This window comes from Xenopus tropicalis, chromosome 1 (genome assembly GCF_000004195.4).
Source record: "Xenopus tropicalis strain Nigerian chromosome 1, UCB_Xtro_10.0, whole genome shotgun sequence".
NCBI classification, from domain to species: domain Eukaryota; kingdom Metazoa; phylum Chordata; class Amphibia; order Anura; family Pipidae; genus Xenopus; species Xenopus tropicalis.
This window is the reverse complement of record NC_030677.2, coordinates 143,312,448-143,328,769: the sequence shown is the minus strand read 5'-3', so window position 1 is coordinate 143,328,769 and position 16,322 is coordinate 143,312,448. Positions and strand designations below refer to the sequence as shown.

The window sequence follows — 16,322 nt, the reverse complement described above, 5'->3', positions numbered from 1 at the left end:
GCTGTTGAAGGGTTGTCTCAAATTATCAAGCAAACAATGAGGTTTGTCTGCAATAGAAGCTGATTATTAAAATCTAATGCTAATTGCACTTGTTTGTGAGCTGCTATGTAATGGGAATCTGAATTAATTACTAATCAGCCTTATATTGTGTATTTATATTCTATATACACAGGGGCTGATTTATTATCCACGAATCCGAATGGGAAAAATTCGGATTGGAAACAAACATTTTAAATTGTTGCGACTTTTTCGTAGCCGTTACGACTTGCGCGAATTGTTGTGATTTTTTCGTAGCCGTTACGATTTGCTCGTATATTGTCACGACTTTTTCGTATTGAGCGCTCATAAACGGCGGGCAAAACTTTCAGACTTTGCATGATTTTGGAAGCCTCTCATAGGGCTCAATGGCATTCTGCAGCTCCAACCTGGCCCAAGGAAAGTCTCCCATAGGGCTCAATGGCACTCTGCAGCTCCAACCCGGCCCAAGGGAAGTCTCCCATAGGGCTCAATGGCACTCTGCAGCTCCAACCTGGCCCAAGGAAAGTCTCCCATAGGGCTCAATGGCACTCTGCAGCTCCAACCTGGCCCAAGGAAAGTCACGATACTGAAGCTTGAATGAATCCGAAACTTTCGTTCTCGGCGCGACGGCTACAAAAAAATTGCGTCAATTTACGAAAAAATCGCAAAATACCGATCATTACGAAAAAAAGGCATCCGGACGCTTTTCGGACGTTTGTGGATTAGTAAATGTGCCCCACAGTATATTGTGAGTTGATCCCTAAGCTCAGGTAACTGACAGTGCACAAGCCTAAATTTTAAAGGCAGGAGACTGTCAAATCGACAGTCGAAAAAGTTTTCCTGACTTTTCTGCGACTTTTCCCGCACATGCTTTACCATTTCAGATTTTTGATAAATGTCAGACAGCATTCACTGAATTTGCTGATGCTAAATTGTGTCCATTCCAAAGTATGTGTCATGTATCAATATGAATGCAGAATTAGAATCCATTTTGACAAATGATTGAAGTCTTTACAAATCACTTGAAAATTCATGGATACTAAATAATATGTCTAATAAATACATGTTGCAGGGCACTCATTGCATTTAATATCAACGGTAATTAGTTCAGCCCTGCTAGCTGGATTTTTTAGATGTGTCCCTGAATTTTCAAGTGATCTGGTCACTCTACATTAGTGTCATCTTGGCTCATGATGTTTCTAAAGCAAGTCATGAATTCACAATCCACTAACGGCCCTGCCACCAACTAACATAGATCATTTAACAGCAGGATTTAAAAAATTGGAGACAAGGTGGCCAGAAGGGTCAAATGATGCATTTCTGTATGTTGCTTTCTCTAAATGGGTTTTTAATTGTGTGTTATATACTTTGCTATACTGTATATAATTGTATTTATGGTAGGTAAATGGTTGAAAGTTCTCCTTTATCACATGAGTGCCATTCTATCACTTTAAATGTTTGTAGTTTTTAAATGATTTGCTTTTTCAGATTTAGTTACAATTTTTTTAAACAGACTCGCATGTTTTAAATAGACTAACATTGTTTCAAACAGATTTTGTTTAAAGGACTTACACTTGTTCAAATGGACTAATTTTTTCTCCCTTCAAGGCATTCACAACTTTGTCATGATCTAGTTCAAGTACATTGTTAAAGGTGATGTATTTAATCAAATGAAATATTTGAATTGGTCATTATAAGGTTTAACAAATGCACAGTGTTTTTCATGCTCATTGAGAATGGGATTTAAAGTCTGATGGATGTTCAGTTTAGTATCTGTACCTAAAGGAAGGAGATGGGGGCCCCCAAAATGTGGTGCACACTACGCATTGATTGTACTGTATAACTTACAATAAAAGATTTTAATAGAAGGGATGTAATTCCCCATAGAAATGTCTGTTTGCCTCTGTTATATTGACTTGAACCTCCCATTCCAACACCTCCTAGTTTGATTTCCAGGTCAGGATGATCTATTACTTATATATTCAGAACACACTGACCAAATTAAGAATTCATTACATACAAATTACAACTCACTTAATCTGAAATTCACATATGAAATGAACACACATTTAATGAAGATAGGAATTTCACAATAATTTAGTTATTTTGCCAACTGACCCTATTTTAAACAACATATTGAACACAAGCTGTAGATGTGTGACTAGGAGAACTGAATCAGTAATAAATTATCTCAATGTCATATTCAAACCAAGTACAGGTATGGGACCTGTTATCCAGAATGCTCGGGACCTGGGGTTTTCCAGATAAGGGATCTTTCTGTAATATGGATCTCCATAACTTAAGTCTGCTAAAAATCATTTAAATATTGAATAAATCCTATAGGTTGTTCCAATAATGCCTCCAATAAGGATTAATTATATCTTAGTTAGGATCAAGTACAAGGTACAGTTTTATAATTACAGAGAAATCATTTTTAAAAATTAGAATTATTTGCTTATAATGGAGTCTATGGGAGATGGCCATTCCGTATAATTGTATAATAATAACATAAACCTTCACAACCATAGTTATTAAAAAGACATGTAAACAATATATGCATTATAATTCTAGATATGTAATTCACTTCCCAATATTTGGCAAATCTAAAAATCTACTAGTCGCCAACTAAAAGAAAGGATTAGAAAGAACATCCCTTAATATCAGTAAAAACAAAAGCCCAACAGTTTGAAATAACAAAAAACAATTGTGGTTTCTGATATGTTTTTTTTTTTTTAAAGGTGTATTCTATTAAACAACGAAAAGACAGGTTTGCCAAACATATTTCAGAGTACTTTTTCACATCACCTATTAGCTACCCAGCCAGATATTTAGGTTAGTCTCTGTAAAGAGCAGGTAGATTACACTAGGGGGCTGATTTACTAACCCACGAATCCGACCCGAATTGGAAAAGTTCCGACTTGAAAACGAACATTTTGCGACTTTTTCGTATGTTTTGCGATTTTTTCGGATTCTGTACGAATTTTTCGTTACCAACTTTTCGCGTAAGTTTTAACGCTACGAAAAATGCGCAACTTTTTACGCAACTTTCGTAATGGATAGGAAAACTCGCGTTTTTACGCAAAAATCGTATTGGTAACGAAAAATTCGTAAAGAATCCGAAAAAATCGCAAAACATACGAAAAAATCGCAAAATACCGATCATTACGAAAAAAACGCAATCGGACTCCATTCGACCCGTTCGTGGGTAAGTAAATCAGCCCCTTGCTGTACATCCATGTTCTGTAGGGTCAGTCCAGTCCTGCCTCAATCCACTGGGTCCAGATCTGGTCGAATTTAGTTTGTGTTTCTCTCATTTCTGAAGTAAGTTTAATTAAAGGGATTGCCTGGTTTACCAAATGTTTTTATGCTTTGACAGATGATGGGGAGGCTCCCATCCAGTGCATAGCGATATATTTCCTGGCATAAAAAAGCAGAGTTCGGTATCTGTTTCTGGAGTAGTTATTTGGTATAATGTCTTCTAGGACTCCCAGAAGGCATATGGATGGGGAGACAATGTAAGGGAAGTCCAGATTATCAGCAAGTACCTTGAGAATTCTCTGCCAATATATAACTATATCAGGGCAGGACCATATCAAATGATACAAATTAGCTGGTGAGACATTGCATCTGGGACAGGAGGGATCTGGATTCCTTCCCATTTTGTATAATTTATTTGGCGTAATATATAATTGGTGCATAATCTTGTATAGTACAAGACGGTCTCTAGTCGATATTAAAGGAGAAGGAAAGTCAAAGTCACTTGGGGGTGCCAAAATGTTAGGCACCCCCAAGTGACTTCAATAGCATAACTTTTACCCCGGGCTGGTGCCCCTGTTAGGAGAGAACAGCACCAGCCCGGGGTACCTGTGGCGCTTCCTCCTTCCTGTAGCGCTGCGCACGCATGCGCAGTAGAGTGAAAAGCCGAACTTTGAACAGAGAAGTCGGCGTTTCACTCTACTGCGCATGCGCCTGTCCCGGACAAACAGCAGCAGCGCAAGCAGGAAGGAGGAAGCGCATCGCTACAGATACCCTGTGCTGGTGCTGTTTTCTCCTAACAGGGGCACCAGCCCGGGGTACGAGGTAAGCGATTAAAGTCACTTGGGGGTGCCTAACACTTTGCCTTTCCTTGTCCTTTAAATGGTTAAAACATTGGTAGCTTCCTCCCAGTCCTCAGAGGTCAGTTGAGGGATGTCAAAAAGCCATCAGACTTTAGCCATTTCAAATGGTTTGGGCTTGGTAGAGAAAAGTAGATATGTGATACTAATTTAGGGGCTTCAGGCGTGTGCAGGATGTGTTCTATATTTAGTGAGCTTAGGTCTGGTTTAAGAGAGGTGAATTGGGCACAAAAAGCATGCCGAAGGTTTCTGATATGTTGAATGGCCATCTCATTGTAAGCTTCTGATTGGAAGTTTGTATTTACAATGTGATTGGCCAGCATTCATTGAAACAGTATCTGTCAGTAATTAGCCTATGAATAAGTTTCCCCTGGTGGCACAAAATGCATATAGCTGATGTTGTTGGTTTCTTTAAGGATGTACATGCTTTTTAGAACAACACCAAGCAAATGCAAGATGTAATGTACTGTAAAGCTGCATTTTTACCTTTGGTCCATTTTGCACCAGCCTGAGAATTTTTGGAATTCAGGTCAGGATGGAAATCAGCATATCTCTGTAACCCTTGTCAATAGCAGGATCAGTCAACAGGAAAACATTAGAGATGATGCTGGTAATTCCCACCCTTTAGCTGTAGGGAAACCTTTTAAAAGTAAAGGGAAATAATAAAAGGGTATACATATAAAAAAAGAACATGATTATTAAAAAGGCAAAGTCTTTGTTTTTACTGGATTGCTTTGACCAAAAAAAAGTGGTGTTTTAATTTATACAAGAATTGTACAGAACGGTTTAATTGCCATTATCTTTCTCTTTAAGGAAAAAGAAAATGTACAGGCTGTGGTTTGATGGTAACAAACTGTTTTACATTTGTATGAAACCATTACCTGGTTGCTAAGGTAATTTGGACCCTAGCAATCAGATAGCTGCTGAAATTCCAAACTGGAGAGCTGCTGGACAAATAATGAGATGATTAAAAAAACACAAACAATAAAAAATGAAGAGCAATTGCAAGTTGTCACTCTTTACATCATACTAATAGTGAACTCAAAGGTGAACAGTCCCTTTAACAGCAACAATTGGTATACTGCTAGTACTATAGCAACAATAAAATAGCACATTCTAAGTAGTTGGATGCCATAACTAATGGTGTACACATCTTATCTCTAGCATCCTGCTAATGTTTAAATTGCCCATAGACCTTGGAGCTCTTTCCGCTAAGTATCTTCTCCTTAATCTTGATCCGGAGACCATGAATGCCAGCCTTTATTGCCGAGAGACATGGAAGTAATATTTTTTGTTGTGTAGCCAAGCTAAAACCATGATAGCCAAGGATGAATAATCTTTAGGAGAAGTATCTCACAAAGGGATTACTTCAACAAATAAATCTATATAATAAAACCATTACAAAATTTTTACAAAATAAAATAATATCAAAATGAATTATCTTATTCTTATTTATACTGAAGCAAATACTAAAACGTCTCTAGGGCTCATTTTCAACCCAAAATGAGCACATTGTAAAGTGTGCAAAGTGCAATTCTGCCACGTTTTTACGCACAGTGCAGTACACAGTACAAAGTGCAGTACACAGTGCAGCGTGTACCCCACAATTCTAGGGTAATAGTCACAAGGTGCTATTGCTCTTGCCAACTTTTTTTTTACTTACCTGCACATAGAACAAAAAATGCAACAATTTAACTGATTGACGTGTTACTGTCCACAACAAATTTGCCCAGTGTTGCCCAAGTCTTCCCAGCGACAGGGCAGACTTTAACTACCTGTACTAAACAAGTCTATAACCTTGCAGGTGGGAACAGATGGTAGCACACTTTGTTCTAATGGATCCTCACAATAGGAACATTAAGTATTATACAACTGCGCAGTGAATTTTTTTGACTTGACTATGTAATGTATTGAATTTAATTCTGCTTTTTGGGCCCATGGATTGAGTTTAAGGTCCAGGGTGAAAAAAATAAACGAATAATAACTAATGTTGTGCATCGCTCTTTACAATATGGGGCTGATTTACTAATCCACGAACGGTCCGAAGGCGTCCGAATGTGTTTTTTTCGTAATGATCGGTATTTTGTGATTTTTTCGTAGCCGTTACGACTGTTTCGCAAAATGTTGCGACTTTTTCGTAGCGTTACGACTTGCGCGAATTGTCGCGACTTTTTCGTAGCCTTCGCGCCGAGTACGAAAGTTTCGGATTCATTCAAGCTTCAGTATGGTGACTTTCCTTGGGCCAGGTTGGAGCTGCAGAGTGCCATTGAGTCCTATGGGAGGTTTCCAAAATCATGCTAAGTCTGAAAGTTTTGCCCGCAGTTTACGAGCGCTCAATACGAAAAAGTCGTGACAAGATACGAGCAAATCGTAATGGCTACGAAAAAGTCGCGACAATTCGCGCAAGTCGTAATGGTTATGAAAAAGTCGTGGGTTAGTAAATCAGCCCCTATGTGTTGCTATTGGGAATATTGCCATCATTCATTTTAAGCATATATAGAGATTTTACAATTATGCTTGATCGATTAACTTGAAAATGAGAATTCTCCAAATGTGATTGTCTCTATGATATAACAATTCCTAGGGATGGATGGATTCACAATTGAGAATTTTATAATCCTCATGGCATAACAAGTTCTTATGAAAGTGGGGGAATCCCAGCACAGTATTGAATATATACCATTATATGTTAGTTATGCTATTGATTGTGCTAGCTATACAGTATGGGGCACATTTACTTACCCACGAACGGGCCGAATGCGTCCGATTGCGTTTTTTTCGTAATGATCAGTGTTTTTTCGGAAATTATCGCGAGTTTTTCGTTACCAATACGATTTGCGCAAAAAAACGCGAGTTTTTCGTAGCCATTCCGAAAGTTGAGCAAAATCTGGCGATTTTTTCGTAGCGTTAAAACTTGCGCGAAAAGTCGCGATTTTTTCGTAGAGTTAAAACTTGCGCGAAACATCGCGCCTTTTAAGTTTTAACGCTACGAAAAAGGCGCGACTTTTTGCGCAAGTTTTAACGCTACGAAAAAATCGCCAGATTTTGCGCAACTTTCGGAATGGCTACGAAAAACTCGTGTTTTTTCGCGCAAATCGTACTGGTAACGAAAAACTCGTGTTTTTTCGCGCAAATCGTATTGGTAACGAAAAAGTCGCGCCGAAAAAAATCGCAAAAAATACGAAAAAGTCGCAAAATGTTCGTTTTCCAATCGGAATTTTTCAAATTCGGATTCGAATTCGTGTCTTAGTAAATCAGCCCCTATGTGTCATCTGTAGAGAATCATTTATACATGTGGGGGGCCCCTCCTTTTCTATAGTGCTGCTTAAGTTTTTATGTGTTATGGGTATTTTTTAACTACTTAAATGCTGGCAGTGGTACAATAAAGAATGCCTTTTTAATTTGGCTTGATTTGTACATTTTTGTGACACTATACAGAGGTTAAATCCAATTTTGAGTTTGGTCTATCATTACATACAATAAAAGGACACCCTGCAGGTGGAATCGTTTGGTACTATTTATTTTTATTTTCCAAGAGCAATTTTTAGATATAATTGTAAAACCCTACTTTTACCTACCATTTACCATGTATTGGGTATATTCCCTTCTTTTGCCAGCACCATCAAGGTTTTCTAAAACAAATAGCAGCTTCTACCCGGCGGTTTCTTTCTTTCTGACATCATCATGACATTTACTTCTGCACACAGCATGTCTGCCCTGTTCATGCAATGAAGAATGCAGGTTAACACAGACAGAACTTACTTTGATAAAACATTTTGCTTGGATTGCGCACTGCAATAGTTATGCTAGGCTCAGGAGAGGAGGTTAGGAGAAAGCAAAGCGCACAGCTAGAGCAGAGTTTCTATTGAAACCAGCAGTGCCAACTTTTCATTGATTGCTATGACAGGAGGGTGTGTTCGGTAACCTGAGCTGAGAAGAACTGAGCATGCCCAGTAGCCAACAGCCAAAGAAAATTCCTAAGAGAGGGGGTGAGTGAGTTAGAAAAGGAATCCTATGTAATTAGGGGTATCCTGCAATCTTACTATTAACCTTTTAACAACCAGAGTGGCAGGTGTTTAAAGAATTCAAAAAACCTGTTCACTGATTACATTTTTTTGTAGGGTTTACATGTCCTTTAAAAGGGTTGTTCACCTTTAGGTTATGTTATGTCATGGGCTTTTCTAAAGCCAAGTTCCTTTTCAATTGGTCTTAATTTTTATAGTTATTGCCTCCCTGTTCTGACTCTTCCCAGGTCTCTGACCCCAGCAGCCAAACTATTGCTCTGTGAGGCTACAGTTTAATTGTTACTGTTATAACTTATTTTTTCTAATTCTAGTCTCTTATTTACTTCCCTAGCAACCAGATAGCTGCTGAAATTCCAAACTGATTGCAGTTGTATGTTTTTGGAGAGTGTATAAAGAGTATATAAAATGCTCAGATCAAAATATATAAGGACCCTTGAGCTGTGAGAAAGCACTTAACCCTCCTGCTGCTCAAGTAATAAAATGTAAAAACTTTAAGTCAATATATATGCACGAGTATGCAAATCACATCAAATTTTGGCTGATTTAAAGTAAAATATATTCTGATTTTAATAACAATGTAACAAGAGAATAATAGTATAAACTATTTTATCCATCTTACTCAAAGTAAAAGCACTGAAATTATAGGCAAGTGTGAAACATGATCTCAAAACACCCAACCAGTCCAAGGAGATAGGGTTTATCATTTTGATATAAGTTCAAGTGTACAAAGTCTTTCAGTATATGGAAACACGTAGCAGTTATAAAAATTCTTTTGAAAATACCCAAATGTATTTTTATTTAAGGAGGAGTGATTTTGTAGCAGAAATATTTCTTTAGGGTGCCCCATATCTCTTTGTTCCTGAAGCAATAAATGAAAGGGTTCATCATTGGAGTGAACACCGCATACAACAAGGACAGCAGCTTGAAATAATCCAAAGATTTTGCCTTTTTGGGACGTGCATACATAAAGACAGTTGTAGAGAAGAATATTGTGACCACAGTAAGATGGGAGGCACAGGTTGAAAAAGCTTTTTGCCTTCCTGTGTTAGTTGGTATTTTCAAGATAGTAAAAATAATACAGAGGTAAGAGGCAACAGTAACAAACAGCGGTGTGAGAAGAATGACCAAGGCCAACACAAAATCCACAAACTCTGCCAAAGACATGTCCTCACAAGCCAGATTAAGCACAGGGGAAATGTCACAGAAAAAGTGATTGATGATGTTAGGGCCACAAAATGACAATCTGGATATAAAATAAACTTTGATGACACTAACAGTAAATCCAGCTATCCAAGAAGCTGCAGCTAGCTGTATGCAGAGTTTATTGCTTATGATGGTAACATAATGCAGCGGATGGCAAACGGCAACGTACCGATCAAATGCCATAACCGCCAGAAGAACACACTCTGTGCACATTAAGGAGATGAAGAAGTAGAGCTGCGCCATGCACCCAGAGAAAGAGATGCTCTTATTCTTGGAAAGTGTACTTACCAACAGATTGGGAAGTGTAACTGATATATAACAGATCTCCAGAAATGACATGTTACTGAGGAAAAAAAACATGGGTTTATGTAGTTTGGAATGTAGCTGTATGACCGTAATAATCATTATGTTTTCTGAAACAGTGATGACATACGCAATAAGGAAAACAATAAACAGAAGAATCTGTATTTCCAGACGAGTTGGAAAGCCACGCAGGAAAAATTCTGTAACTGTGGTTTCATTGCCATCCTCCATGCAGCCTTCAGAATCTGGGAAAGAAAAATAACAGTTAAGCAAATGGGGGCACAGAACGTTTAGCTAGAGCCAGAGCTGGTCATAGCATAGGAGCACATGTCTCTTAATGCAAGTAAGACCAATAATTTAAAACATACATTTAAGAAATGATATTTTTACATTTACTGTATAATTTATAATTTTGCACTAAATGCACCTGCTCCAGCATATGCTTTCTGTACTGATATAGATTGTAATAATGGCAAAAGTCTTAATAAACAGCCTTCAGTCATTTGTTATAGCTTCCAGTGTGTAATGTATAGTACAGCAATCCAAGTGCTGCTTAGTATGTCACAGAGTGAGCAACTCTAGATCACTACCTTCTGTTCATCATGGCAGTAATTAGTGTTGTGTTTTGCTTTCATTGCATCAGAACATAACATAGCCAAAACTGGATTTCCCCTATGCAATGGATGCAGTGACTGAACTTTATTTATAACTAGCTATAGACATTTTTTTTAGATACTAGTCAGTCTGAAAGTGTACTGCAGTATTTACACAAAGCACCTAATATTTATATGTGTATGAAATTTGTTATCCAGAAACCTGTTATGTAGAAATCTCTGAATTAGTAATATTAAAATAATACTTTGTATTTGATCATAACTAAGATATAGTTAATCTTTATTGGTGGCAAAACAATCCTGCAGGGTTTATTTAATGTTTAAATGATTTTTCAGTAGACAAGGTATGGAGATCCAAATTAAGGAAATGACCCCTTATCCATAAAACCCCGGTCCCGAGCATTCTGGATAACAGAATGTATCTAAACCTGTATTAACAGGAGAACAGTCAAACACAATGAGGGCCCTTTTAACATTCCAAACATTAAAATGTCTTATTCTGCAGTACTGCATATTATATTCAATTTTTATGCCAAAAATCATTTGTAAAGCATTTAGCAAAAATTGAAGAAGAATAAAACAACAACACAGGTAGGGAATTTATTGCCTGCAACCCTGTTATCCTGAAAACTCTGATGCATGGAAATACCATTTTTCACGAATGCAAAAAAATTAATTCTTTAATTTTGGATGATTACTTATATTCTGTGATAATTAGACAGCACCTCCTACATGATTTGAATTAAGCTGCATTAATCCATGGTGATGGCTAAAAGCTTGATGCACAGCAGTTATGAAAGATCCCTTATCCAAAACGCAATTCCCAAAACTGCCAGACAACAGTTTCCATACCCGCATTAAATGTTATAAAGGTGATGAAATCACAAGCATACATAGTTACTAAGATGGAAAAAAGACACATGTCCATTGAGTGCAACCTTTTATATTTAAACAAAAGCTGGGCAAACTGCTAACAAAAATCTGTCATATTAAGAAATCCCCAGACTAACATGGTTTCAGAAAACCTCTGCCTATAATAAAGATTTATCATAATACTAATATAATAATAATTCAAACTATTTGTCACGTTTATCTCTACGATCCTTCAAGCAGAATGATTACTCTTGGGCTCTAAGCTCTATGAATTCATTTCTGTGTCATTCATCAATATAGTTCAGAAACTGACAAAGCTGATAATTACTGAGAAATGTTCTCTAACATTGTCAGGTATCTTGTTTCCTTTCAGATGATCTTCCTTTGCCTTTTCTGGCCACATCAGTTTATATAGGCACAGGAAAGGTTTATATTGCATGTGTGACTTAGAAGGTATTGCTTCTCTCTGGTACCTGAGCTGTACAGCTGTGAGAGATCAGATACATACAGCCGGGGAATTTATACTGTGATGCTTATTTAGCATGCTTGTTTAGTGCATGGTGTGCAGAAATTGTCTCTGGAGATAAAGCAGCACATGTCACTGAGAAAGTGAAAGCTCCTAATTGCACCAAGATGTGTATTACATGGTACATTAATTAGTCCTAAGGATTTCAATTTAGCCTCAAATGTGCATATTTTACTTTTCTAGACAACACACACATGATTCTTGACATTGGTAAACATTCCAGTGGCAACCAAACATCTTGCGCTATTAGCCTACTGGGGAGATTATCAAACTCAAATTTAGTTAGATTTGCCCCCTCTTTGCCTAGAGAACTGGAATGTGGCTGCGCCTTAAGTCCTTTGCAGGTCCAATTGCTGAAATTTGATCCAGCACCCAGCCCCACAACCTTTATTTCTACTTGCTTGGACCCACTACACAATCTGACCAGCAACTGCCTTATCTATTCAGTGAAACCAGCACCCACTGCCCACCATGAAACTGAAAGTTAGATCACAATAAGCCAGAATAAATATAATCACAAAACCGAAGTGTTATCATAAGAAGGACGAAAAACTGAAAAAGGGACCAAATGGTTAAAATTATCTTATACTGAGACCTGATTTGTAACAGAAGGAAGGAAAGAGTGTGTGGCACCAAAAGCAGCTACACAAAAGTGCAAGGAGTGCCTTATGACACATGCTACTTTAATGAATAATATTATCACGCAGATGACTGTGGGGAAATTTGCACTTGTTGCTGTGCCAGTGGAACTGAATTATGTATAAGTGTACACCCATGCCTACATGCTGCCCCATCATTTTCCAATGCAATTTGCACCCATTTATATGCAATTTACTAGCCAGTACAAATCTCTGAACCCGCAGAAAGTGGCAGAAACTATGAATCATGATGCAGTTAAGTCATAATTTTGAGATGGAATATTGCCTTGTGGGTAAAATGTTAAATTGTACCAAATGTTAAATTGTATCTACTAATGTTCTGACTCTCCCCGTTATTAACAGTTATAACAATATTAGCAGTAGTGTCATTTATATAAATGTCTATATAAATGTCACAAAACATTTATTTACAGAATAAATGCATGTATTCTGCAATGGGAAGCTACTCTATAAATGAAATATTCCAAATGTTTCCATTTACATCATCACATACAAGTAACATGCACTTTCCGTTTTTTTTTGTTGCCCCATTTTATGTTAGTATATTCAAGATATATATTATAAGAAGCATAAAAAAACAAAATATTTACATATGTACATTGTTACAGAAGCAAATGTTATACCATAATTATAATATATGAAACTGTAGTATACTATCTAGCCTATGCCACGCAAAGTATTTGTATCAAGGTACAGGTATGGGACCTATTATTCAGAATGCTCGGACCTGGGGTTTTCTGGATGAGGGGTCTTTCTGTAATTTGGAACCTTAAGTCTACTGAAAAATCATTTAAACATTAATTTAACACATTTAATTAAGGATAAATTATATCTTAGTTTGGATCAAGTACAAGCTACTGTTTTATTATTACAAATAAAAAGGAAATATATATACAGTGGCTTGCAAAAGTATTCAGCATGATTCCAAAAATTTTTTTACAAATAAATAACTGCAAAGTGGGGTGTGCGTAATTATTCAGCCCCCTTTGGTCTGAGTGCAGTCAGTTGCCCATAGACATTGCCTGATGAGTGCTAATGACTAAATAGAGTGCACCTGTGTGTAATCTAATGTCAGTACAAATACAGCTGCTCTGTGATGGTTGTCTAAGAGAATATTGGGAGCAACAACACCATGAAGTCCAAAGAACAGTTATTGAGAAATTTAAAGCAGGCTTAGACTAAAAAAGATTTCCAAAGCCTTGAACATCCCACGGAGCACTGTTCAAGCGATCATTCAAAAATGGAAGGAGTATGGCACAACTGTAAACCTACCAAGACAAGGCCGTCCACCTAAACTCACAGGCCAAACAAGGAGAGCGCTGATCAGAAATGCAGCCAAGAGGCCCATGGTGACTCTGGACGAGCTGCAGAGATCTACAGCTCAGGTGGGGGAATCTGTCCATAGGACAACTATTAGTCGTGCACTGCACAAAGTTGGCATTTATGGAAGAGTGGCAAGAAGAAAGCCATTGTTAACAGAAAACCATAAGAAGTCCCGTTTGCAGTTTGCCACAAGCCATGTGGGGGACACAGCAAACATGTGGGAGAAGGTGCTCTGGTCAGATGAGACCAAAATGGAACTTTTTGGCCAAAATGCAAAACGCTATGTGTGGCGGAAAACTACCACTGCACATCACACTGAACACACCATTCCCACTGTCAAATATGGTGGTGGCAGCATCATGCTCTGGGGGTGCTTCTCTTCAGCAGGGACAGGGAAGCTGGTCAGAGTTGATGGGAAGATGGATGGAGCCAAATACAGGGCAATCTTGGAAGAAAACCTCTTGGAGTCTGCAAAAGACTTGAGACTGGGGCGGAGGTTCACCTTCCAGCAGGACAACGACCCTAAATATAAAGCCAGGGCAACAATGGAATGGTTTAACACAAAACATATCCATGTGTTAGAATGGCCCAGTCAAAGTCAAGATTAAAATCCAATCGAGAATCTGTGGCAAGATCTGAAAACTGCTGTTCACAAACGCTGTCCATCTTATCTGACTGAGCTGGAGCTGTTTTGCAAAGAAGAATGGGCAAGGATTTCAGTCTGTAGATGTGCAAAGCTGGTAGAGACATACCCTAAAAGCCTGGCAGCTGTAATTGCAGCAAAAGGTGGTTCTACAAAGTATTGACTCAGGGGGCTGAATAATTACGCACACCCCACTTTGCAGTTATTTATTTGTAAAAAATGTTTGGAATCATGTATGATTTTCGTTCCACTTCTCACGTGTACACCCCTTTGTATTGGTCTTTCACGTGGAATTCCAATAAAATTGATTTATGTTTGTGGCTATAATGTGACAAAATGTGGAAAAGTTCAAGGGTGCTGAATACTTTTGCAAGCCACTGTATAAAGTTTGAACTATTTTAATATTAATATGGACTCTTTGAGTGATGGTCTTTTGGTAATTTGAAGCTTCCTGGATGAGTTTGTGGATAACAGATGCCATACCTGTATTGCAAGTAATTTCTAAGTAATTAGAATAGATAAAAAAAAATAAAAAACATGAGGACTGGTGATGGATTGAACCACAAATTACTGGCCCAGTGAATGGACTATGGGTCAGGGAAGGAGGTGCTGAGATAAGCAGAGTCCAATGCTCAGGGCAATGGACAGGGAAGGCAGCAAACAGATAGACAGTGTCCAGTGATCAAGACAAAGTAAAGGTGCTCCTGACAGTTAAGAAAGTGTTAACAATTGTAGTGAAATTTGAACTGTTTAATAAAATCTGTAATGCCTTGGTGAAAGACGAGTGGGTCATGTTACATTAACATTACATCAATCTATATTTAAATTCTTGACTGTGTTCAGGCCCTTAAAGCCTACAATTGGATTACCTAGCTTATACTGAGGACCCTGACTCATAAATATTAGGATCTAAGTTGGTGGATAACTTACTGGTATAAATAGTAGGGTAATAAGTGCAGTCATTCACATTGGTTGTGGCAGTAGCCCATAAGTGCAAAGACTGAATTAGAAACTATGCTTGTACCTTGAGCGGTAGGTTTTAAAGAGGCCCAGTCATTACAATGAGATGTCCAATGCCCAAGTTTGTATGACACCATCTAACCTTCAAAAAGTCTAATCACCTGGAACATACTATTGAATGTGATCCTTCTACAAACCTTTAAATAACTTGCTCACAACAGATGGGAAATAGAAAAGGTTGAGTCTAAAATCACTTTTTAAATATTGGAATTACATCTTTTTTCCAATTCACTGCTACCATGCCAGATACAAGGGAGTCTGAGAAAAGAAGAAAAAGTGGCCTCGCTAAAAATGAACTTTACTCAGCCACTTCCACCACTGACAACTTGTTTAAGATTAGCCATTTACAACTTTACATAGTAGGTCTTGTTATTCTGACTTCTTTATTTATACACTGAAAAAACAAGAAGAGTGAGTGAATTTGGTTTTTAAACTCCTCAGTTAACAAAGAATCCTCATCCCTTAATGAAGCCACACTTTCAGCCTGCATCGTTTTACTATTAATATACTACGAATTAGTTTTTGAATTAAAAGCAATCCTTATTTTCTATTTTTGCCTTTTTATTGCTGCTTTCCAACACTTGTTGTATCATTAAGTCCTAAAGGAAGCATGTGTCCCCTCAAATAAAGCATTTGTTCCCTCTTAATGGTTTTAGATATCTTGCCTAAGGAAATACATTTAGAACCGTTATGGCTTTAAGAGGAAGTTCACCTGTAATTAGCTTTTAATATGATGTAGCCATTGATCTTCTGAGACAAATTGCAATTGGTCTTTATTTTTTTATAGTTTTTCATTTACTTAGCTTTTTGGTCTTATTTACCATAGAACAAGGCAGCGGTTCAAACGAGAAGTGGGAATATGAATAGTAGAGGGCCTGCATAGAAAGATAAGTAAAAAAAGTAACAATAATAATACATTTGTAGCCTTACAGAGCAATCATTTCTAACTGCTGGGGTCAGTGACCCCCATTTGAAAGCTGTAAAGAGGCAGAAGAGAAAG

At 37.6% G+C, this 16,322-nt stretch overlaps 1 protein-coding gene across 1 annotated transcript; it reads right to left on the bottom strand.

Annotated features, from left to right (window-relative positions):
- Positions 1-8,956: 8,956 nt before the first annotated feature.
- LOC100486033 (olfactory receptor 6B1-like) lies at positions 8,957-9,895 on the bottom strand. The gene has a single exon (XM_018090970.1). It carries the CDS (start codon positions 9,893-9,895, stop codon positions 8,957-8,959), a length of 939 nt encoding a protein of 312 aa, XP_017946459.1.
- Between the last annotated feature and the right edge of the window lie 6,427 nt (positions 9,896-16,322).